Source organism: Gracilinanus agilis, chromosome 2 (assembly GCF_016433145.1).
Source record: "Gracilinanus agilis isolate LMUSP501 chromosome 2, AgileGrace, whole genome shotgun sequence".
Taxonomy (NCBI): domain Eukaryota; kingdom Metazoa; phylum Chordata; class Mammalia; order Didelphimorphia; family Didelphidae; genus Gracilinanus; species Gracilinanus agilis.
The window spans coordinates 649044613-649071076 of NC_058131.1; the positions used below are offsets into that span (position 1 = coordinate 649044613).

At 36.8% G+C, this 26464-nt stretch overlaps 1 protein-coding gene across 1 annotated transcript in view; it reads left to right on the forward strand.

Moving 5' to 3' along the window:
- The window catches only part of R3HCC1L (R3H domain and coiled-coil containing 1 like), a 113334-nt gene that overhangs the window by 47463 nt on the left and 39407 nt on the right, over positions 1–26464 (forward strand). The window contains exon 3 of the mRNA XM_044665746.1: positions 17862–19687. Coding sequence (XP_044521681.1) covers positions 17876–19687 — 1812 coding nt within the window. The 5' untranslated portion in view covers positions 17862–17875. The remainder of the gene's footprint in view (positions 1–17861; positions 19688–26464) is intronic.

Consider the following 26464-nt stretch of genomic DNA (forward strand, 5'->3'; position numbering starts at 1 on the left):
ACCACTTAAGACTCTCCATGGTTAAATGTTTAAATGAGTGAATCAGATAATAAGCACTATATTAGACAAAAAGAGAGAAAAGCCAGTGTTGGTAAAAGTGGTCAAGGTAAGCTCAAAGGAGGCATTTGCAAATATTCTTTTCGAAGAATGTGTGAGGGTTATTAGCAAGAAAAGATGGTAAGTAGTCATTTCAGAAAATGAAATGAGCATGGTCTTTTTGGAGGATAGAAGACTAGCCTGGCTAGAACACAGGATTTATGTTTGAGAACAATTGGAATCAGAAATGGGAACCTGATTGTAAAGAGTCTTGAATGGCAGGTATAGTAGTTTGGACTTCATTCACTAGGCTGTGGGAAGTGATTGAAGGCTTTTGAATATGATAAAAGTGGTGTTTGGGAAAAATTAACTGCATTGATATGCACAATGTAGTTTGTAGAAGCTATAGAATCTCTGTATTCCTCCGTACCTCACATTTTGAGACTCTTCAGAACAATAGTATCCCCTGGTATGTTTTTGATATATCTCCATTAGTAAAATAGATCAGGGGCAGTGTGATGTGGTTACATGTGGAGTGGATAATAAAGTTGACAGCCAATAGGCAATCACTTCTATCTTCACTCAGGCAAAGCTCAGTAAGTCAAGGGGAGTTAGAAGCAGTGACTGCAAAATTAATGTAGGAATCTGTGGCCTCAGGTTTTAAGAAGAGAATTGATTCTGAGACTTACAGATATAACTTCATTAAGGCTACACTAATTACTCTCTGGCTTTTAGGTAGACAAATCTCAAAGAGAGTCTGTGATGAGAGGGTCAATGTAGCCAGCTGTATTTCAGTAGGAACATCTAGAAATTGGAGTTTTTGTTGAGCTTTCTTATGACAAATGTAGATCTCTGTTGGTGAAAGTACTGTTAAAATCTGACCCATTTCCTTTCTCCTAGGAAATTGTGCCTGTCTAGTCTAAGCATCTAAATATGTTAGTCACAGAAATTTGAAGTTCTCTTCTTTGAGTGATTGTATGGAAATGAACAGTGGTTTACTCATACTATCACCATTCCTGGGCCACAGTCCAAAATATTTTCAGGCTTCAGGTTCGAGTATGGATGAGGAAAGGGAAAGGAGAAAGAAATAAAAATGATGTAATATAACCTTTTTTTGACTGAACTTTATTTTTTGGGCGATGAGAGTAACAGAAAACAATTGGCTTCCTTTGGTTTTAATTGTTAATCATCTGAAATATAAAAATGTGCCTTTGGAATAAGCCAGAATTCAGGATAGCTGCTCTTTTTGGGAAATTATTCTATATAAAAATTTATTCTTTTGTTCACACAACTTTATCCATTTCTCCTGACATTTTACTCCCAAATAGAATATGTAGTGGTCGAGATTTTTTTTTTTTTTTTTTTTTTTTTTAAGCTTTGGCTGTTGTCGGTGGCAGCAGTGATTGCTCAGGACTTACACCACTGACAACCAAGTCAGCATCCTGAAAGGGGCATTAATTGTCACCCAGGATTTACCTGAAATCCTGAGGAATATTGCTCTATCCCTAGCTATCCCCTTTTTTTTTTTTAAGTTTTGTTGATGAATTGCTGTCATTTCTGAATATATATCTCGAATGAACACCTTATAAGTAAAGAAAATAATCAACACAGTGATTATACTAGCTATGTATGCAGCATTTTGTGCTCATTCTGTCCCTTCCCTATGTGCCCTCATCTCTTTTCTGTGCCAAGATAAACTGATACAGTCACTCAGCATTTGGATTTATTTGAGTGTTCTTTTAGTTTGTTGTAGTCATTATGTATAATGTTCTTGTGGTTGTGCTTCCTTTACTTTTTTGTCCGTTTATACAAGTCCTCATTTGTTTCTCTGAATTCCTTGGGGTACTCTTTTTTTTTTTTTTTTTTTTAAATGACTCAGTAATGTTCACATACCATAATTCAGCACTTCCCCAGTAGGTAGGTACTCATTTTGTTTCTAGGTGTTTTTACTATCATAAAAGTTATTGCTATGGATATTTTGGTATATATAAGGCTTTCCTATCTGTCTTTGACATTCCTCCTTCACATATTTACATAGTAATAGAATCTCTGGATTGGAGAGTATAAACATTTAGTGAACTTTTCTTGCTCAGTTCCAAATAATTTTTCCAGCCTGATTGGATTAATTCACATTTAAAACTCTCCCAGTAATATTTAATATACCTGGTTTTCTGCAGTAGTCCTTCTTGTACTGACTATAACCTTTGTCTTCTTTGGCAATTTGTTGGGTGTGAGGTGAAACAAAAGAGTTATTTTACTTGAATTTCACTTATTAGTGATTTGGGACAGTCTTTCATATGATAGTTGACCATTTGTAATTTTTATTTTGAAACCTCTTTATGTCCTTTGACCATTCTTCTATTTAGGAAATAGTTCTTGGTGGTATATATGTCTTGGATAGCAAACATATATTTTTGATGCAAAATTCCCCGCCCACCCCAACTGACAGTTTTCTGTAGCCAAATTGATTTTACTCAAGCCTTTTTATTTATCCAACCATATTTGTCTCTTTTCTCTTTGTTGATCATTTCTATCCCTTGTTTGGTTAAAAAGTCTTTCTTTAGCCATAGTTGTGAATAGCACTTTTTTTTTTTTCAGAAGCCAATTATTGGGACCAGCAGTGATATAAAGAGGAATATCATTTAGAGATATTTTTTCTCATAGTTTTAGAAAAGAGGAAAATAAATAGTGAGACCACTCCTCAGATACCTGTGAGTGTATATCACAGAATGGAGATGGGATAGACAATCTAAGGAAGTTCTTGTTGTTTACTGAACTTCCTAAAAGGGTGACAATTAGAAAGCTAGATTTTAGAGAATTAGGAAGAGTGGGCAAAGACTTAATTTGCAGTGTGAGGCATATAGGGAATAAGAAAATCCAGAGATCCTGTAAAGAAATATGTGCTGTTAACCCCATTCTATTTTTATTTAGTCATAGAAACATTCATACCAAATCTGTTTCCCACATATTTAAATTTGTACATTTTTTTTTCAATTATCTTGTTTATAAAATGGGGAAGGTTGAAAATTTAGGGGCATCAGTTTTCTGCTGGTCATTGGAAATTACTGGCTCTCAGAAATGAATGATTTATGGATGTGTTTAAATATCCAGCCTTAGTTTCACCAAAGTAAATGGATTTTTAATTTCCTATTCTATGGCTGAATTAGTAAATTTATACATATAGAGCAAATATGGGTCAAAGAATGAGCACTAATTGTAAATAGTTTTGGGAATGACTGTTGTAGGGAATAGTTGTTGAATAGAGATGGATTAGAATCATGACAGTACAGTAAAGGATCTGGTAGGACCATTCTAGGATATTTCCTTTTTCTTCTTCCTGGTACTTTGTTGTTCCAGTATACTCCAGGAAAATGCCTTTTCCCTTTCCTCTAATAGTTCAGTTCTGTCATCAAAGATCTGGAGTACGCATATGAATTAAAGCAACCCTAGAAGATTGAACCTAAGTATTTCTTGGTGAAGAGAAGTTTCTTGCCTTTCTAGATTCGGACCTATCACAGACCAGTCTCAATATGATACAATAGAACTAGTGAGAGAATTCAGAGAAGTCCCAAACTTCAGTGTGAACCATTTCTGACTTCTGGCTGTCCTCTCAGACTACATCTTTATGCTCTTAATTTATAAGCAGACCAACCTACCTGCTAAAATAGTCTACCTCACTCTTCCCTACCTCCTTATACCTGCAAAATGGAGGAATTCTCAATATCGCTTAACCATCACAAAGAATTGCTACAGGTTTTTCAAGATACTAACTACTTTTCTTGTATACCTTGGATTCTTTATATGGATAAATTCATAATATTGAAATTTTTAGTTTCATGATTCTAGCTCCCAACTTATCCACTTTCCTAGTCTTGTATTATTTGAATCTTCATTCTGAAATTTTTCAAGATTTTGCTACGTATAATAGTAGTACTTCATTTATCTGGTAACCTCAGTTCAGTTGTTTGAAACACAGCTCAAAACTAGGAACAAAAGAAGGAAGGAAATAAGGACTCTGAAGAGCCAAAAAATAGATGTCAAAAAGTCTGCCTTCATCTCTTCTTTCATTTGAGACATCCTGGCATAGAAGCTAGAGTTTGGGACTTAGAGTGCAAAGGCAAGTCACAATCTTTCTGAGTCTCAGTTTCCTTATCTATAAAGTGGGGGAAATAATAACTCGAGTACCTTCCTTATAGGTTGTTGAGAATGTCAAATGAGATTAGGTATATAAATCACTTTACAAACCTAAAGCATAATAAAACTCAATATTATTGGTCACTAAAACTACTGAATTTATCCATGGAAGAAGTTCTACTCACATTCTATTAACTGTTGAGGACACCACCACCCTCCCAGTCACTCAGGCTCATCTCCTTATTGTCATCCTATTTTCCTCACTTTTGCTCATTCCTAATATCACATCCAGTCTGTTGTCAGGTCTTGTAGATGCTCCTTCTCTCTACTTACACAGTTGACACTCTGGGACAGGCCCTTATCACCTCCCTTCTGGATCACTACAGTAGCTGCTGGTAGAGCTCTCCTCAGTCCTGTCCATCCTACTCAGCTGCCAGAGTGAGTGATCTTCCTAAAGCACACTTCTGACTGCCTGTCCCTGTGATAGGAGCCAAACCCTCCCCATCGGGAGCTGGGCTGATTTTTTCTTCTTTGAAATTTGGTTGGGCATAGGAGGCTAAAGGCTCACATTGTTGATGCCTCTTCCTCCTCACCTGGGTATATAAAAGAACCACAAGGATGCCACAAAGAGCTTGAACTCTTGCTTGGTACATCAGGACAGCTGAATCTGGCCTGGTAGCTCCACTGGCACCACTCAGCTTGATCATATTGAAATGTTTTTAAAGCTTGAAATTTTGAGTTTCACAATTCTAGCCCCCAACTTTATCCATTTTTCCAGTCTTGTATTATTTGAATCTTCATTCTGAAATAAACCTTTTTTTGTTAAACTGGTGGGTCAAATGTCTTCTTCTGTTCCAGTATGAAACAAAACTATCTGAAGACTGGCTAGAAAATCCTCTATTCTGTAAACTTGACTGGTTCTCCATGATTCCCAGCATCAATTATAAAGTGTTCTATTTTGCCATATTAAGCTCTTTGAAACCTAACCCCCTCCTCTAATTTACTTATCTCCACAAACTCCACAAACTCTACAGGCTTCCTGACCTGGCCTACTTGCTGTTCCTTGCATGGGACACTCCATTTCCAGCCTTTTCACAGGCTGCTCCCTGTGCCTGGAATGTTCCTCCTTACCTCCTCCTCCTCCTCCTGGCTTCTTTCACTTTCTTCAAGACTCACCTCAAACCCTGTCTTTCCCATCCCCTCCTCCAGCACTTGCCTTCAGAGACTACCTTGCACTTATAGATCGTTTGTGTCTTAGATATGTATAGTTCTTTGTGTGCTATCTCCTCACTAGAATGTGAGTTCCTTGAAGTCAGGCAACCTGTGTTAGCCCTTCTTTGTGACCTGGCTACTCAGGACTGCTTGGAATATTGTAAGCACTCAGTTAATGCTTGTTTACCGACTGATATGGTTCTTCAGAGCACAGCAGATTAGAAGATGAGGGGATCAGAAGTGAGCAGAGCAGTGAACTACAATAGGCAGGTAAACTTGACGTCCACAGAAGGTGGCAGCTGGTAGTAAATTGAGAAGGGAGAAGAATTTTACAGATAGACTCAGCTCCTCTAAGAGCCTGTTAATTGCTCTGTGGAGATAAGTGTTGAGCCTGGAATCAGAAAGGGCTGAGTTGAAATCTGACCTCATATACTCACCAGCTATGACCCTGGGCAGGTCACTGTACCTCTATTTACCGTAATCTACTGGAGAAGAAAATAGCAAAACCCTTCTAGTATCTTTGGCAAGAAAACCCATGAAGAGTATTGGTGTGTCATGATCCATCCACGGGGTCACAAAGAGTTGGACAGGACTAAACAAGAACAACAGCTCTTTCAAAGCACCTGATGAAGGAGCAGGCAGCCCTGGGTGCCTCATTAAGTTCTTTGTGTGTATTGCTGTATCATTGCTGGTGGTTTTGATAATTGAGGTTTATAATTCTGATTGAGTCATTAAGAAAAGGTTCACTTGTTCATAATATTTTGTTTAAGGAAAAGTTTTAAATTTTCATCAAAACAACTAAAATTGGTGTTTTAAAAATTTTAAATATAATTTCCAAATCATGCTAGAAATAAGAAGTGAATTCTGGTGGGTTACCAGCTTGGCTCTCTTTCCTATCAAGTATCCCATAGGTAGTATTTCTAAAACTAGAAATATTATCCTATAAAAATTGCACTGAATTTATAATCAAGTTATTTGCTTAATGGTAGGACCTATTTCTACTTCTATGCACATGTCTTAAAATTTTTACCCTGCTTTTTTTCAGATAGCACGTGGCTGTGCTATAAATAGATATAACATTGATAGTATTGAGAGCTGAAAGAGACCTTATAGATCATCTTGCTCAATAACCTTACTTTTTAAAGTAGGAGACTCAAAGTATAGAAAGGTTCTAGATTTGTTTAAGCTCACACACAAGTTAAGTAGCAGAGCCGAGATTTGAACCTAGGATAAATGGGATCTCTTATCACCCTCTGCATGTAAAGAATTATTTCTGAATCTCTTAGATTACTTTGGGGGAAGTTAATGTTTTGTGTTTTTGCAGAACTGTAATTTTTCTTAGCATCCCAAGTCCTACTGGACTGAATGCAAATGAGTCGAATTATATCAAGTTGTTTTTAAAATTAAATATTTTTATTGAAGCTTCTTCCTGACCTCACTGTCACTTTCCAGTGACTCTCTCAAATAAAATCATCCTTTGTGGTAAAGAAATATTTTTGGGCAAAGCAAATGACCTGGCAATATACATTTTATTTTCATAATAAAATCACCTCTTTACTGAAAAAGGGAGGCATATTTCCCAGTCATTCCTCTGGATTTCAGTGATTTTTGCTTTGATGAGAGGCCTTGGGTCTTTTCCTTCTATTTCTTTGATTATTGTGTATTTGTTTTATTACTACTTACTTTACACTGCATCAGTTCATACAGCTTTTCTCAAGTTTCACAGAATTTATCATATTTGTTGTTTCTTATGACTCAATAATTTTTCATTATATTCACATGACATTTTCTTCAACCACTTTATAATCTGCCTTCAAGCAAGTTATTAGTTACTGCAAAAACTGCTGATATAAATTGGTTTTGTTTTGTTTTGTTTTGTTTGTGAGACCTTTCCCCTCCATTTTTGACTTCTTTGGGATCTATGCCCAGGAATAGTATTCCCAAGTCAAAAGATATGTGCAGCTTAGTGATTTTTCTATTTGTTATTGTTTTCTAGAACAGTCAGAACAAATCAGAGCTCCTCTCTCTTTGGTCCCTCCAACATTTCCTGTACTGAGTTAATTTTCTTTTGTAAGAATATAAATTTAGGGTTTTGCCTAAACATGAGAATTCTATAGTAATATTGTGGTTGCTGATTTAAAGATACTACAACTAAAGTCAAAATGACCTTTAGTAGAGGTGGAAAGTGAAAGTGGTAAAATGTAAGAAGAAGGTAGAGATTTATCTAGCCTATCACCCTAAGTGGTACTCTCATGCAGGGCTCAGGCAGGACTTCACCATATCCCTTGTCTTCATGTGGATTTTCTGGTAATTCTCAGCCAGAAGTCTGGTAGTGTCCTAAGCAAGGGTACTACCAAGGTAGTTCCCCCCCCTCCTTCCTTCCACCCCCAATGAAGGCCTCTGTGGAACCAATCTCTCCAGAAGCCAGGGAAGGAAGGCCAGCTATTCATCCACCCTAGGTGAAGTCCTCCAACACTGAAGTCCAAAGGAGAAGATCCAGGAGCAGTCCTAGAAACAGTCCAAGAGCTAATGTCCCAGATTGGAGTGAAGCTGAAATCCAAAGTCCCTTGGTCAGGAAGTTCAGGACTTTTTATAGTCCTTCCACCATGTCATTTCCTGTCCCTTCCTCCACTTTATGGGAATCAATTGCAGTCTTTAAATTTGCTTAACACTGCCTAGGGGCAGGGCTGTGGCCTCTGGAGTTGTCACCCACTTTAGCAAGTGACTTGCTGAACACTCTTACTTAGTGTTAAGGAGGGGTACCTAAGTTTTTTATTGATTAACTTAAAAATTGTTGATTTATAGACAAAGAAAGTTTGATTCACTTTTCACACTTTCCAATTTAGTGTATTTTGCAGGCATTCTTAACTCTTTAGGTTTGGCTTCCTTTGCCATTACTACAACCTGACAAACCTGAGTTAATCATTTCTCCTTAGTAAACTTAAGCTGGCAGAAACTGACTGAGGTGCTTCCTCTGGTCTGATTGGAATGAAATTAAATAATCTCTGATTAATCAGCAGTCAACAAAAGGAAGTTTACTTAGCTGTTGCATAAGAAGGATCTAGCATTTATCTTGAGTAGACCTTGACCTTTCCTCTCATTTCTTTCTTATGAAAATCTGGCTCTGATCTGCTAGACCAAGTCTGAGAAAGACTTTTGAACCCCTTGGAAATCCACCAAGTCTGAAGGGCCCTAGAGTTGTGGAGAGAGAGGTGTTATTCACCAGGGAACTAGGAAACCATGTTAATTTGACTGAAGAAGGTATCATCACAATGAGATAGCTTGAACTTGTGGTACCTGGGCCAATCACATTTTTAAGGAAAGAACTACCTCAATTTATATGGAGGAGGCAGGCTAATTTATCTCAGGAAGTGGTACCTAGTTCAGGTGTTTCCTTGGGAAAATAAATCATTGTTTGGTGATCTGAGGTTGTCTTTGACAGTCACTAATCTGCTTTTTTGAGGATATACACCAATGACTCTCATAGCAGAAAAGATGCTCAAATTGACTCAGTCTCTGGCAGGATATATCAGACTGTTCTCTGGAATGTAGCTGTTTGAACAGGAATTTGACTCTTACTATTCAACTCCTCATTATGGGTCGTCTATTCAATCCTTTAAAGTGTTTCTCCATTGTGTACATCTCATCTTACAGTATCTTTACAGAGAAGACTTAAGGCAATCTCCTGGTTCCCATAAAAACTTGAGTGTTACAAGTTACTGATTTTATGCTATTGATCTAAAAATATAATAATAAATTTCCACAACCTATTTTGAACAGAAGTAAGAGCAAGCTACTCCTAAGCAGACATAGAAATTATTCTGTTTTTTCAAGTGTGAAATATCTCATTGTATTAACTGGTGCAAGAGCATTTACGGAAGGGTGCCTTAAGAAAACTACAGCAGAATCAGTTGTGGTTCATTAACAGATTCCATAGTTATTTAAATGTGAAGTCATATCTCTGCTGTCCAAGTAGAATCTTTCTTATTAATATGCCTGAGATGAGTGACTCTGGTGAATTTGGAGTAAGCCTGTTTTAAAATGAGCCTCCTATGCAAATAAAGGGCCTTTTTTAAGTATCTTTTTTTCTGAGATAGCGGACTAGAGAACCTTGATAATATAAAAAGAGCATAGTATTGTGTATTCTCCAGGATTTTTTTTTTCTCTCAGTGATGCCTTAAAAAAAAAAACAAACAACAAAACTAACTAGGTTTTACATATTCTGATCACTTTTGTTTTTCCTTTCCTTTATATACCAATACTTCTTAACTTTTATAATATCTCCTGAGCCCATTTTTTAAAAAATCTTACACTCTACCAATTCTTGTTCTGTTTTTCTCAGAGTATCATATTTCAGCCTCTATTCCTAAACCCCATCCCTTCTTGGTTTACACTAGTCCTTTTTAATAGTGGCTTTGGGCCCGAGAGGACACCATTTAGAACCTTAGAACAGCGATGGGCAACCTTTTGAGCTTGGTGTGTCAAAATTTGCCCAAAAAACGAGCATAACTCAGGTGGTGTGTCACTTCGAAAAAAAGACCATAATTTAAAATGTATAATTGTAATATATAACTGTATTTAATAAACCAAAATAGGCAAATTAATATAGGTAGAATTGCCATCTATAGTGCACAGTGTCTACACTACACTACAGCAAATGTTTCAGACTCTGCATGCAGCCCCCTACTTCTCTGCATGTGGCTGCACGCAGCTGTGTGTCATCAAAAATGACTACGCATGTCAGTGCTGACACCCTTGTCATAGGTTTGCCATCACCGCCTTAGAATATCCCTAGTTCATTTATGTAAATCAGTGTTGTGAATTGTTCAGATTCCTATCTACAAGAACTAGCAGTGTAAATCCGTTTATCATAATGATTCTTTTAACTTAGCATTATTGGGTTTGTTTGTTTTTTTAACCTTAACCTTCTATCTTGGAATCAGTAATAAACATTTATTCCAAGGCATATGAGCAATAAGGTATGGGCAGTTAAGTGACTTCCTCAGGGTCTAAGGCCAGATTTGAACTCAGGATTTCCCATGTCTAGGCCTAGCTCTCTATCCACTGAGCCACCTCGCTTCCCCAGCATTATTGTTTATAATTTGTGTGTCTTCCCTTTTCTGAAGATGATGGAACATCTATCACCTCAAAGCTCCCACACTTTTGCTCCCAGCAGTCACAAGTGTTAGCTTGGCCCTCTGCCATAGACACAAAACCAGGGGCCTGCTCTCTTGTAAGTAATGACAGCCAACAAGGCCCCACCCCTCTGAGATCACACTCACTCGTATGCTCGAGCTTCCTCATCTGCAGCCATAGCCTGGGACCATGTTTGGTCAGCAAGCCGAAGCCCCAGGTTCAGAGTCAGCAGAGGGTCCACAATCTTCACCGGATCATCAGGGGCAAAGGTTTTTAAAGTTGAGGCTGCCTATGATGCGGCTGTCTCTAGGGCAGTGATGGCAAACCTATGACACGTGTGCCACCACTGACACATATAGCCATTTTTGATGACACGCAGCTACATGCAGAGAAGTATGGGGCCGCATGCTGAGGATGAAACATTTGCTGTAGGGTAGTCCACTGTGCACTATAGATGACAATTCTGCCTATATTAATTTACCTATTTTGTTTTATTAAATGCAGTTATATATTACAATTATGCATTTTTTGTTATTTAAACTATAAATATTGCAAATTTATGTGTTTTTTTTGTTTTCTTTTGTTTTTTTATCAAAGTGACACACCACCCAAGTTATGCTCGGTTTTTGGGCGAATTTTGACACACCAAGCTCAAAAGGTTGCTCATCACTGCCCTTGGGCTTTTGCTGTTTGTTGACTCAGTGAAATCTGCCCAGTGGTATCTGTAGGTCAGGCTAGACCATCATCTCAGGAAGTCAGCTCTTTCTTAATGTTCTCCCAAGTTGTAGGCAAGATGATTGTTTTACTCTGACTTTTAATTATTTCTGCCACTCTAGAATTTACATTAAGGCATTATTTAAAGTTATTTATGGGGAATTTAGAAGACCCCAGTAATTTCCTGCCTTATTCCACCATCTTCCCAAACTCAGTTTTTAAATATATTGTTTGACCCTAGATAAATGTGGTAAATAAATCATTGATAAATCATACTTAATTAAATTATCTAGATTAAGAGAACATAAAAGCAACTTCTGTCTTAGGTACCTCAAAACAAACAGAAGAATCATGGGTTCCTAGTGGAAAAGCACATCCTGTACTTGGTTCTTATCTATGAGTCTATAACAGGCTTACAGATAAACTAAGTACATATAAATACACTCTCCAAATCAGCTCAAATATTTTTTCACTAGTCCTTTTTCATAATTAGCAGTGTTACACCAATGGTACATCTGGCAGCCTTGAACCTGAGGAACTAACTGATCAACAAGAGCAATAGCTTAAGAATCATAATCTTTAGAAATTCCAAAATTATTAGTGTGACTTTAGGAAGGTAATTTATCCTCCCTGTGTTTCTATGCCTCATTTGCAATGGAGGGTACATTAGGTAGCACTGATTATGGTAAATTTCTGAATCTCATTTGAGGACAATCTAGGTCATAGGATCTTCCTTCTTGCAAGATCACATGCTTAAAGTCTTTCTTAAATATCTTCCTTGTGCTGGCCAGTTAGGATAATACCATATTTATCAACTTCTTTATTAAAAGACCAAAGGATGTGGAATACAGTATTCTGAAGAGCAAAGTTGATGAGTTTTTAACCAAGAATAACCTACCCAGCAAAGCTAAGTGTAATTCTTCTGCAAGGGGAAAAAATGGATGTAACATTTCTTTTGGGGTTCAAGCTTATTTTTTATAATCTCTCAGCATTCATTTTCAATTGTTTTGTGCTTGTTATTTCCATTTACACAATTGTAGTCATTGTATATACTGTTTTCCTGGTTATGCTTAAGTCTCTGTATCCATTCATGCAAGTCTTCATGCTTCTGTGTACTCATCATGTATATTCTTTCTTAGAGCACAGTAATATTCCATTACATTCACATAGCACAATTTATTTAATCATTCCCTAATTGATGAACATCTATTTTATTTCCATTTTTTTTGCTACAACAAAAAATTCCATTATAAATATTTTGGTATACATAGTACTTTTACTGGTCAATGACCTTCTTGGATTATATGCTAAGATATTATTCTCAATCTACTTATTACAGACTGTGTTCCAGTTTTCTTAGCAACTGTTAACAAATAGTCACTTTCCTAAATAGTTTATGCTGTTGATTTAATTGAATATTAGATTATTGAAAGTTGTTTTTTCCCCTCAGACTTATTTATCTAGGCTCTTTCCGTCAATATGCCTTTCTGGAAATTTTTTGTTTTTATCCAGGAAAAAACAGTTTTATTTATTGTTCTATGTAGTGTAGTTTGGGGTTTACAAGTGTTATTTTCCCTTCATTCCTAATTTTTTCATTATTTACTTTGAGACTAAACCTTTTCCCAACTCTTGGCTTGGCTCTCTATCCACTGTGTTACTTAGCTGCCCCTTAAACTTTTTCCTCTAGATAAATTTAGTCATTATTTTATCTAGCTTTTTAAAGTAACTTTGATAGTTTGGTATAGCAAGAAGTCTGTAAATTAGTATTGTCCTTTTTATTATATTAGTGTAGTTCACCATATGTTGGTATAGCAGTGAATAGCCTTCTTGTTGTTTAAGTCTTCCTTCATTTCTCTAAAGTGTTTTTATACTTCTATTCCCATATATCTCAAGTGTCTATTGTAGCTTGACACCCAGTTATCTTATGCGTTTTGAAGTTTTTTGAATGGGATATCTCTTTCTATAATTTGCTTTTTTTTTGTTATTGTTATGTAAGAATACTGATATTTTTGAGGATTTATTTTGCATCCTACTTTTACTGAATTGTCTAAATTAATTTCTTTGATTCTCTTGGATTTTTAAAGTAAACTAGCATCTACAGAAATAGTAATTTCATGTTGGTTTTTTGGCAGTGTTTATTGTTGTTAATTTCTTCCTCTTGTCTAATTGCTATTACTCAAATTTCTATAATTCTATGAATTAATAATGGGGAATGGAATCATCCTTGTTCTAATTTCATTGTTTGTTTTGATAAATTCTAGCCATTTTCCACTGTAAATAATGCCTCCTTTTGTTATAGACATATAATTGTCATTTTAAAATGGTCTTTCTATGCCTATACTTTTTAGAGTTTTTAGCATAATTAAATATTGTACTTTTTCATTAACCTTTTTAAAAATCTCAATATTATCACATGTTTTTGGTCATTTTTGTTTTAATATGATTAATTGTGATGATTGTTTTCCTGTTGTTAAACCATTCTTTTGTCAAGTCAACAAACATTTATTTAGCACCTACTATGTTTCAGGCACTGTGCTAAGTTCTTGGGATACAAAAGGCAAAAAACAGTCCTTACTCTCAAGGAGTTCATAGTCTAAAAAGGGAGACAATGTGAAATATTTACAAATAATGCACACCATGTGTGCATGCAAGCAAATAAAGGGAATCAGGAAAGGCTTCTTTCAGAAAGTGAAGCTTTAGCTGGGATCTGAAGGAAGCTAAGATATAGAGATGAGGAAGGAGAGAATCTAAGCACTATAGGATAGTATGTGAAAACACAGATTTAGGTGATTGAATATCTTGTATGAGGAATAGCAAGGAGATCAGTGTCACTGGATTATAGAGTTCTTAGAGAGGAGAAAGATATAAAAAGACTGGAAAGGTAGGAAGGAACCAAATTACCAAGAGCTTCAAATGCCAAATAAGATTTTTTTATTTGATGGTACCATATTGATGGTAATAGGGAGACACTAGAGTTTATTGAATTGGGCAAGGGGCAAGGAGTGGGTATATAGCATGTCACACTTACACTTAAGAAGATCAATTTAAAAAGAATTTTGAAGCAGGAGATCAACCAGAAGCCTGTTGTGATAGTCTAGGCATGAGGTGCTGAGGGCCTGAACAAAGGTGCTGTTAGTATCAGAAAAAAAGAAGGGTGTATGTATCCAAGTGATGTTATGAAGGTAGAATTGATAGGACTTGGCAACAAATGGATAGGTGGGTGAGAGAGAGAAGAGTCACAGATAAAATTGAGGTGATGAGCCTGGATGACAGGGAAGATGTTGTCTCAGGTAATGGTCCATTTTGATTTTCAGGGAATCTGTTACTTGAATAAAGCTTTGCCCCTACTGTACTGGTAGGCTGCTAATTTTCCTTCCAAGTCTTGCCTCTAGCACTTTACTTGTTCCTCTAAAGCTCTTGTTTAATTTACAAACTGATTTTTAAACTGTTGTTTGTTTCTTCTAGAAATTTGTTGATCTTGTAGCAAAGTTGTGTTTTTCTTTAAGATTGTAGATGTTGTAGTTATTCCCTTCTTAGATATAAAAGTTCTTTCTCATAGGTGTGTGTGTGTGTGTGTGAGAGAGAGAGAGAGAGAGAGAGAGAGAGAGAGAGAGAGAGAGAGAGAGAGAGAGAGAGAGACACTAATTCTTCTAGTTTTACTTACTGAATTTGGGTCTTTTTGTTAGGCCCAGGCTCTGCTCACTTCTAGAGAGAATGCCAGGCATTTCTTTGTTTCTGCTTTTCTTCAAAGATTTCAGCAATGAAATCAAAACAACTCTGAGGTATCACCTCATACCTAGCAGATTGGCTAAAATGACAGCAGGGGAGAGTAATGAATGTTGGAGGGGATGTGGCAAAATTGGGACATTAATGCATTGATGGTAGAGTTGTGAACTGATCCAACCATTCTGCATGGCAATATGGAACTATGCCCAAAGAGCTCTAAAAGACTGCCTGCCCTTCAATCCAGCCAAACCATTGCTGGGTTTGTACCCCAAAGAGATCATAGGGAAAAAGACATGTACAAAAATATTTATAGCCTTGCTCTTTGTGGTGGCAAAAAACTAGAAGACAAGGGTATGCCCTTCAATTGGGGAATGGCTGAACAAATTGTGGTATATGCTGGTGATGGAATACTACTGTGCTCAAAGGAATAATGAACTGGAAGAATTCCATGTGAACTGGAAAGACCTCCAGAGATTGATGCAGAGTAAAAGGAGAAGAACCAGGAGAACATTTTACACAGAGACTGATACACTGTGGTAAAATAGAATATAATGGACTTCTGTACTAGCAGCAATGCAATGATCCATAACAATTCTGAGGGATTTAGGGAAAAGAACGCTACCCACATTCAGAGGAAGAACTGCAGGAGTGGAAACACAGAAGAAAAACAACTGCTTGAACACATGGGTTGATGTGGACATGATTTGGGATGTAGACTCTAAACGAGCACCCTAGAGCAATTATCAGCAATGTGGAAATAGGTCTTGATTGATGACACATGTTAAAACCAGTGGAAATGCGTGTCGGTTACAGGGAGATGGGGAGGAGGGGGGAGAGCAAGCAAGAACATGAATCATGTAACCATGGAAAAAATTTATCTAAAAAATAAAATAAAAAAAAAAGATTTCAGCAATGGCTCTGACCTCAGGGAGCTGCAAATTTTCAGTATCCCTTAAGTGGTTTGAACTAAGGAGAAGTTGAGGCTCTCCTGGGCTGAGCTTTTCAGATCCCTGACCCTGGCTTGAATCTGGGTGACACAGCTGTTTGCATCTTGAGGAGAAACATCTGTCAACCTCCAACCCTGTCAGTTAGCTGGAAGGTGCCATAGGTTCTGAGTAACAGAATTGCAGGCTTTTCTTTGGTCTGAGGTCCTTGCTTTGGTAAGTCAGCTATGGACATCAGTCTGGATCTTTGGGCTGAATTGGAGAGCCTGATCTAGGGTCAGAGTATCATACTTTCAAGGAAATTGTACTTCTTCCTACTCCCTGCCTGGCCTGCCATCTTTCCCTAGCCATGCTTGATCCGTGACCTTGTTCTTTTTACCCTGGGACATAGCTGTTGGCCCTAGCCTCAGTGCATCTTAGATCTGGAACCCTGCTCTGGGATCAGAAAAACATAGCTTCCTGCTCAGTTACTTCTATTCCTATTCCCTACCCTGAATGAACCTCAGGCTATCATGCTGTATCTATATTTCTGCTCTGGAATCAGTGGGACATCTACCAGCTCTTTTCTCTTCTCCAAGCTTAATCCTGGATCCCTGGAGGCTTCTTGCTTTGTTATTCAGCTGCAGACTCCAGCCAAGTCCCTGTTCTGTGAGGCTCTTTCTTCCTGACTGGGCTTTCTTTCCAGTGCCCAAAGTTCTGCTCATTCTAATTCTAATTATTTTCTTTCTTTTCTTACCTTATACTATCTCATGCCCTTCATTCTGGCCAAAATATCTTCTGATCTCTTATAACTACCTGTTTCTAAATTTTGGCCCGTCTTATAGGGTTACCCAGGCACAACTTGGAAGGGAAGAACAGACTAGCTAGGCAACATAGGAGGAGCCCTTTATCCCCATGTAGTTAAAGTCCACTGCCCAGTAATGATAGAGGTGTAAGTGGAAAGTGGACTTCAGCATGTAATGATTTTGCTATTTCCTAGATATTCAGTTTCTCTTCTTTCTTCCTTCTTCTCCCTAACCCACCCTAGATGAGCCATGAACAAAAAATTCATAGACATCACAGTCCAAATTTTATTTATAGACTGCTGCTTGCTTCTTTGATAGATGAAGTCCTAGGATCTGGTTTCATATCCCACCTCTAAGCCTTACTTCCTATGTGCCTTTTGGCAAGTTACTTAACCTCTTTGGGCCTCAGTTTCCTCAAGTTAAATGAGTTGATAAGACTAGATGACTTCTAAGATACCCTTCAACTCTTAAGTCAGTGATTCTATTATCCTGTACCATATCCCCTTTGTCAGTTAAATTACAGCTAAAAGCTTAGTGTTTTTAGGAAGTTTTCCCTGATTAGCCTCTTTTTCAACCCATGAGTGTAATTAATAACTCATTTCTTTGCTTTATTTCATTCATATTTATTCTTATCTTGACTGGGACTTGGCCGGAACCTATGGCTGGATAACAAGGCAAGGAACTTCCAGGGATGCAGGATTAAGTTTTTTTTAACAAGGACAAATCTTAGGTCTGTTCTTTAACATAGAACCTCCAAGCTCCTAGAATATGGTTCATTTCTCAATGACTTCCACTCTTCTTCTGATAGGGATCTGTTATAGCTGCAAGGAAGCTAAATTGTTCAAAAGTTGAAAGAACCATGGAAGAAAAAGTGTTTCTATGTTTTGAGCAGGAAATATAAAGTAGAACAAAGGAATTTTGAAGAAGAAAAGAAAGTCAGAGGTATAATTCATGGACTCCTGGATTATTTTAGAATTTTTAAAAATTGTTGTGTACTTGATTAATGATTTTTTCTCCCCTTTTATCCCATCTTCTCAACCTACATTTATGTAAGTAAACTATTGACATTAGGTTATTTTTTTTTTAATATCCCAAGAATGGGGAAGGGGGAACATAACTTTGCCTTACATCTAATAGCTAGTTAATGTGAACTAAATGATTCTTTTTCTTGCAGATTAAGGTGGTATCATGCAGCCTGATGCTGAGAGATGCAGACCTCGGGCCAGAAAGCCAGATATGGCCCTTTATGTACCCAAAGCTCGACGGGGTTCAGTGCTTCCCATATCAAATCATCAGGAAATGAGCTATAGGCATCTGAATGCTGTAGTGAATCAAGGGCAAGAAGAAAGTCATCTGCCCCCAAAGAATGATATCTTCAGAGTCAGTTCTGAACTTCAGAGACCTAGTAGTAATCCTAGCAGACAAGAGCACAAGGTTAGGGATGGAAAGAGACATAATTCAAAGTCAAAAAAAGGTACATACTTGAAAGAAAGAAACAGAGGAAAATTCCATACTCCTAAGGGATCTCCAGAGTCCAAAGAAATGTTCAACAAAAATCAACAAAAGATCCCAAACCCTAGTGGTTTTTCCAAAGTATCTTCACAAATACATTTTAAACCAAAGAAAGAAGAGAAATATATAGATGCCAAAGCCAGCAATATGACAGTACCACAAGCATTACTTATATCTCAGTCTAGTACAGAAACCTGTGAGAATGAGGCTCCTACTAAACAATTCCAAAGCGTGAAATTATATGATTTCAGAAAAGAAGAACTAAGTGGGATGAGTTATGTAGAAGAATTAGAAAACAATACTGATTGTAGGGTAGTAGAGACAGCATCTGGTTCTCAGTTTTCAGATGAGTCTGAGGATGGCAGGTCTCTTTTGAATCCTGACTATGTGCTGGTACCCACAAAGCTAAAGTCGCCTGCTAAAATTGTACAAGAAATTGTCCATACAACAGGTGGCATACCAAAGCCCCAAACTGAAAATATAAAGAGCGTTGCTATTCAGGGGAGCCCAGAGAATGTCATCTTTCAAGCATGCACAGTCAGTGAACCTAAAAATGTCAGTGACCTCAGTGATCCAATGTTCCTCAGTAGTATAGCTGGCATCTTAGATCAGAAAAATAGGGCTAGCCTATCTGAGATAGGGGGTACTCTTTCTAATCACATGCACATAGTCAGTAAATTAGAGAATGCCAGTGACATTGAGGATCTAACATGCATGAGTGGAGAGTCTGAGAAGAATGGTGATCCTGCCTATGAGTCACACTTGTGTTATGAACCTGACCATTTAAGTGACGTAGATGATGAACCATTTCTGGGTAGAGAGCCTGAGGATGACAGTGACATCACCAACAAGGCATGTATGAGCATTATAGATGATGGAACTGATGAGACATGTGTGGGCAGCACCTCAGCAGTTGTGGGCGGAATCATTGAACAGGCTTGTAGCAGCGTAAACAGTTTGCTAGACTGTACGAGAGTAAGTACTTACATAACCCCTCTTGTAGTAGCCAACAGTTTGGAGTGTGGGGATGAAAACTCAAGCAGCTTGAGTGTTTGTGAAGACAGTCACTCTGAAGATAATTCATCCAGTTGTCAAGAGTCAATGGGAAGACTAGTGAAGGACTTGTCAGATTGTACCTCTGTAATACCTATAGAGACGGCAGCATACAGCAATCATGGTTCTGGTTTGGACTCCAAACTCTGCGTGTTAGATAATACAGAATTGTTTTCTAACGAGTCTTTGAGCAGTAATCTGGATTGTACAGATGATATCACAGAGTCTTTGCATAATTTGAGAGCTGGTGAAGAGTTCAAAACAGGTGAGGAAGATGTCTCTGGGAAAATAGAATATACTGTATCTTCAGCCAGACAACTGGAACTGAAAGCTCCTTATTCTTCTTCCAATGATGGAAATGTTCCTACAGAGGAGAGCTGGGACTCTTTGTTTAATGATGATGGAGATTGCCTGGATCCACGACTTCTAGAAGAGGTATGTTTAGATGAAATAGGATGAATTTGGGAGTGTCTTTGAAAACACTGGGTCAAAGCACGGTGTACATCCATGCTAACACAAAATGATACTTAGAGACTTAAAATGAAAAAGGTTCAAAAATATATCTGCTTAGGTCTTTTAAATAAAATCCATAGAATAAAGCTTTGATAGTCAAATCCTGAGAGACTTGACTGTGTTAAAGAATTAGAAATTCAGTGATGGACATTGTTTGGGAAAGATAGAAGAACTTTATTGAAGTGAATAACTTTATATGGACAAAATGGATAGCAGCTGCCCTATATTTCAGAGCATGAGTTTTCAGTTGAACACATCTCCATCTGTTGCCTTAATTTGGTTCCATGAAAACTTGTTACAATGAAACACTGCGGGGTTATAGAATTTAAAGATCCTCTAGTCCTGGCTATTGATTGTACCATTGAAAAAGTTGAGATCCTGAGAAGCTGACTTTCCTAGGATTAAATAGGTGTTAAAAAATATGAGTGTAGATTTAAAGCAAGGTTCTTTGATTCCAAATCCAGGACATATCTGGATAGTTAGCCCCATAGAAAATGTCATAAATGGGAAATACTTTTTTGGGCAGTCAGAATTCAGACTGAAAGCTTAAGACAAATATTGGTAAAGACCTCAGGGTATATAATCTTTATCCTGGTAATAATTGTTAAATAAAACAATGAAATTAGCGTAATTAAAATAAAAAATTAAGTTTTTACAGTGTTATGACAGTAAGCAGATTGATCTTTGGGAAGTTAGTGCCATTGAACCTGAAATGCTAGCTTGTATCATTGATGACTATACAATTTTTATCCGAGGTGATCAGCTGAAGTATATTATACCCATCACTAATGTAGTATTGCAAATCCCTGCTTTAATGATGTTCTGCAAAGTAATATTGATTGGGTGATACTAAGAGGGGTATTTCTCTATTGATTCTTATTCCCCCTCCCCCCCCAACTCCCACAAATGTATAGTGTTGTGTTAGGCACTGGGAGTTGAGAACATAGAGAAGGTACCACAACTTTCTTCTAAGAGTTTTGTCTCTAAATTGAAGATATACTATTAAAAAAATCATCTAATAAATGCTTGCACATTGTATATATAAAATACAACTGAATAATGAAGTGCCAGTGTGTTGGGTACTTAGTGTAAGTTATCACCCCTTACAGCTGGTTAGGAAATGCTTCATGTAGGAGATAGCATTTTAAACTTAACTTACAATAATATAGAGAGGAAAATTAGGTGACTGGGAAAAGGTTGTTTGGGAGAGAACTAGCTTCAAAGGAGGCTTTAAATTTTAAAAGAACTACTCGATTCAGGTGGAGAGCAAGCATGTATAAGATGGCTATGAAGCCATTTAGTTCACTTTTTAGGTAACATATCAATTTAGTTCAACTCAACAAACATTTCTAAGTGCCTATTATCTGCAGAGAACTGTGCTAAGTATGAGGGAGATGATAGGTTGGATAAGACAAAGTCTGGCCTAGTGAGAGGAGATGTATTGCATATCACAAGTAACTAACAAAAAATAGTCTATGATGAGTACATGAGCAAAATGGCAACGTGAGGTCCAAAGGGGAAAAAGTCATTACTAGCTTTGGTTTGGGAAATCAAGGAAGGCTATCTATAAGAGGTAGCATTTGGGTTAGACTTTTAAAAATGCCTTCAGTAGGCAGAAGCAGGGAGGAGAAGATAAAGGATTCCAGGAGTAGGTAACAGTGTGAACAAAGATATGGGGAACAGTAAAGTAATCTGTTATTACTGAAATGTGACACACATTGTGGAGAATAGTGTAGGAAGTAGGCAAGATATTATATTGCTAGGTTTTGAAGGATCTTAAATGTAAGACTAAGTTTGGATTCTACTTGATAAGACAGTAGGAAACCTCTGAAAAGATTTTAGCAAAGGCATGACTTGTCTAGGTTTCTACAGAAAGAAGATTTAAGTCTGGTAGCAGTGAACAGTGAAAAAGTGGATTGGAGTGAGTGGAGTAGTAGAAGACATATTAAGGACATTGTAATAGAACTAGTCCTTTGGGGTTAAGAGAATGAGGAAGACCAGATTTGTGGAGTTATAGGGCATGACAGAACAGGATATATTAGGTAGACTACAGGTTAAGAGAGTCTGGGGAGAATTTTTTCCCCCCTCAATGTTCTCCTATCTGTAGTTATTTATTGTGATCCTGAGCAAGTCCTTTAACATCTTTCAGCCTCAATTTCCTCATTTCTAAAGTAAGAATATTAACTCCTTTTCCCAGGTTCTTGTGAGGATTGAGTGAGAAAATATATGGAAAGCACCTATAAACTTAAAAGGATAGACTATTTTGTTATGTTATTACTTTTGTCATTGCTTCTCTCCTCCTCTTTCAACTTTCAAAGATTTCTACAAAACACATCTTCACCTGAAAAATCTACTCATAATTTCTGACTGCTTGCCCCCGAGAAAAGGAAAAAACCCCAAACCATGTTCTTTAAATATGTAAGTCAGTTATAAACCTCACAAAGTCAATGTTATGAATGAATGCAAGTGCCTTCCCTCTGTTGATTATCTCCAATTTATCCTGTATATAGGCTGTCTTGCATATTGTCTCCCCCTACTTGTAAGCTTCTTCAGGAGGGACTGTCTCTTGCCTTTCTATCATCATCACCAAGCCCAGTGCCTGGCACATAGTAGGCATTAATGAGCTCATGTTTGACATTGCTAGAAGAACTAAGTCTAACAATAGACAATTTCTGCTGACAAGCATAAACATAGAATTCTGGGAACTTTTAAGAAGGAATATGATTCTCCTTTATCATCAATACCAAAAGGATCCACTATGATGATTAAATAATCTTTAAGAACAATTCTTTCTTTCATAGCTCTCATTTCTTTTAATTTTAAAATGTTTCTGTCAGTGGGAGTACTAGATGAAAAAATTGGAAAAGAAATTTGTAGAATTCTTAAATTAAAGGTCAGAAAAAGCATTCTGAATGATTTCCCAATTTAGTGAATTAACTAATGACTTTTTTCTCCTGTTGATCTCTTCATCATCCTCTTCCACAATTTGTAGGTCACACTCTTCCGTGGTCTTATTGTCATTGCATACTTCTACTTCCATGGGCCACTACTGTATCATTCTTGCTGCTACTATAGGCACTACTTGGAAAGTAGCATCGTGGAATGAGGGAAATGGGAAGGTTTATTGAGAGCCAAAGTGTAGGGATTTTAAGAAGCTGGTTTTGAGCTCCAGGTGGTCCTACAGTATTTGTAGCACTAAATAGCTGGAAGAAAGATAGCTATAGGTATTAGGCTGTGAAATTGCAATCACAATTTCTGAAACATGGAAAGAGTTTCACAAAAGAACTAGCCCCATGGAAAATAACACTTCTATTTTTTAAAAAGCTTTATGGCTGTGTTTTGTTTTCACATTACAAACATTTCCAGATAATCCCCACTCTATAATAACTAATGACAAAGTAAAACAATTCAGTAAAACTAACTATATGATAACTCCACTGAAGATGTATGCAACATTTCACATCTGTAGTACCCCATCTATTTTTAAATGTTTTTAAAAACAAACAGAAAGGGGCAGCTGGGTAGCTCAGTGGATTGAGAGCCAGGCCTAGAGACAGGAGGTCCTAGGTTCAAATCCGGCCTCAGACACTTCCCAGCTGTGTGACCCTGGGCAAGTCACTTGACCCCCATTGCCTACCCTTGCCAATCTTCCACCTATAAGTCAATACACAGAGGTTAAGGGTTTAAAATTAAAAAAAAAAAAAAAACAGAAATATAGTTTCTCTACTACTCTAAAAAGGAAACACTAATTCCTTGGAACAAATATATAGGATCAAACAGAACAGGCTTTCTTAGTGGTTATATACAGAAATACGCCTGCCTCAATTTGTACCTTAAATCCAACTTGTGTGACTCATCATCAGACTGTGGAGTCATGGATGATCATTGTATATATGTTCTTATAGCTTTTGAAGTTGTTTATCTTTGCAGTGTTATTGTCATTATAGAAATTGTTCCCCTGGTTCTGCTCAGTTCATTCTTCATTAGTTTATAAAACTTCTCAATATTATTCTTTTCTATAATATGGATATTATAGTTAAAATTTGTTTTGTCTAGTTCTATTTCTATTTGACTTTGCATCAGTTCATACAAATCTTTCCATGTCTCTTTGAAGTCATCTTTTTTCTCATTTCTGATAGCATAATAGTATTCCATCTTGCTACTATTGTCTTAAGTTACTCAATTAATAATGGTCATGCCTTTAGTTTCCATTGTTTTGCCATGACAAAAAGAGCTGCTATAATAATTTTTTATCATATAAGACCTTTGTTTAGTAACTTTTTGTGTATAATTCCTAATTGCTTTTCCAAATGGCTATATCCATTCACAGGTCCACGAACAGTTCATCAATTCCTTTTTTCCCTATAGCCCCTCCAACATTTACCATAAAAGGGGGAATAACCAGGGGGAAAATCTTTGCAGAAAGTTTTTCTGATATAGGTCTCATTTCCAAGCTATTCAAGGAAATGATTCAAATTTGCGACAATAAGAGCCAGTCCTCATTTGTCTAAGGATATGAACAGTCTTAAGGGAAGAAACCTAGGCTATCTATAACTATTTGAAAGAATGTTTAAAATTCTACTAATTAGAAAAATGCAAATAAATTCCACTTCAAATCTTTCAGATTGGCAAAGATGAGAAAAAAAAAGAAAACTGACCCTCCATTTGAAAAGGAATATCTAGACTTCTCTGAACATATCATCACCCCATAGTTATGGATGTTTCAGAAATAGAACAAAAAATAATTGCTGAAAGTTTTCCCTTTTTAAATTTCCTTGTGAGTGTTGTACATTTTAAGCATTCGTATTAATTATTTTGGCCTGGTTTAAGACACTTTGCTCTCTCTAATGAGGCCATTCTACTCCAAACATTTCACATTCTAGGCTTTTTCTTAGCCCTTTACCATGCAGGATTTTTTTTTTTAATCCGTTTCAGCCCATCTTACCACATCCTTTATTCATTTTTGTTGTAAAATTGTCAGAATTAACATTTTTTATTGACTGCCCTAGAGGAGATTTATAGACTTTCACCTTTGAGCCACAGTATATTCTGATGCAGTCATTTAGGGCAACAAGAAGGGAGTCTGAATTATATACTCTGTTTAAGGCACTATAATCCAATCCATTAGAGGATGATGATTAGATCTCCAGGTCATCCATAGATAAGGAACATTAAGTAGATTTGTTAGATTAGCATTAACAGATTGCTCTCTTGTTTTTATGATGTGACCTCTTCAGAATAAAAATATTCCCTCAAAGCTTCCATGATGTTCCCTGCCTAATAATTTTTTTCTGAATCAAGACAGAAATCTTTTTACCCAGCATATTTGATTCCCTTTAAAATAAAAAAATGAAACAGTTCATCACTGAACTGGCATAGTGAAAAGATCATTGTCCTAAGAATCAAGATGTATGTCGTAGGCTTGTCTTTGCTACCAACTAGCTAAGTGACTTTGAACAAATCAACCTGTTGGTACCTCAGTTTATTAATAGGTAATATGGACTGACTCATCTCCAGTATCCCTTCTGATTTTGTGATTCTGTATTTTTAAGAAATTCTAGATTCTTATTATAAAAGCCTCCTATTCAGGCATTAACTAATGAAGGCTTTTTATGTTTTTGGTTTGACTTGCTATAGGTGGTGTGAATATGAAATCCCTTACACCTTTTTTTTTTTTATAATAGTATTAGCTTTTCTTATTTTCATTACACAATCATTAGTCTTGAGTTAATAGTCAAATAATATAGTTTGCTTTATAAAAATTTATAATGATCAGCTAAGAAAATTACAATTTAGGGAAGGATCAAATCTTGTTTACATCTTGACCACAAGCCTATAACCCCAGAGTTTCCACTTAGATCACTACACCCTCTTTTTTCTTATAACAAGATAGTTGGATAAGGAGGACTACTCTTTTTTGTATAACAAGATAGGCAGACTGGCACCCAACTGCTGACTTCTAGCATTTCATAATAATTGTTAGCTGAAAAACAACTAGCCCTCAACCCCTTATTTCAGAGGCCTTGGAAAGGTCAGCAATAATAATAAACACTAGTTATCACCCATAGTGATTTTTTTTTTCACACTTTCTAATTTAATTGGCTCTTGCGTCATTAATTAAGAACTGCCCATTTGTTGATTGTATTTGCTGTTTCTGTGTCATCAAGTTTCTTGGCATAAAAAAGGCTATCTCCTATGGCTCAGGATCTCTGGTCTTGATCTTGACCAGGGTCTGACTTTTGGCTATTCTCAATAAAACTTATTTAACTTGGAGTTTTTTTTGAATTGGTGTGATAAATTTTCATGTCAATGGCCATAGGATGGTAGTTGAGGTTCAAGATTAATAGGAAAAGGAAATTTATGGACAGTTTATTCATTGAGGAAACAGTTGATTCATTTGAGCATATTTTTTCTGGTCATGAGTTGGGTATCCTCCATGCTTCTGGTCTGTAGGTCCCAAGCCTCAAGACCCAGTTGATAATCTTGATGGTAAATATGTCAAACCATACTCACCCATCGAAGCTCTGTACCCAATCAGTGACTATTCCTTTTACTAAAACTGGTAGAATATAGAATTCAGGGTTGACTTCCCAAGGAGGCTGATAATATGAGGCTGGAATGTAGATTTAGTGTAATTTATTCTTTGGCAGACTAGAAGAATGTTGATAAAAATCAGATTAGGCAAAAAAAGAACCAAAA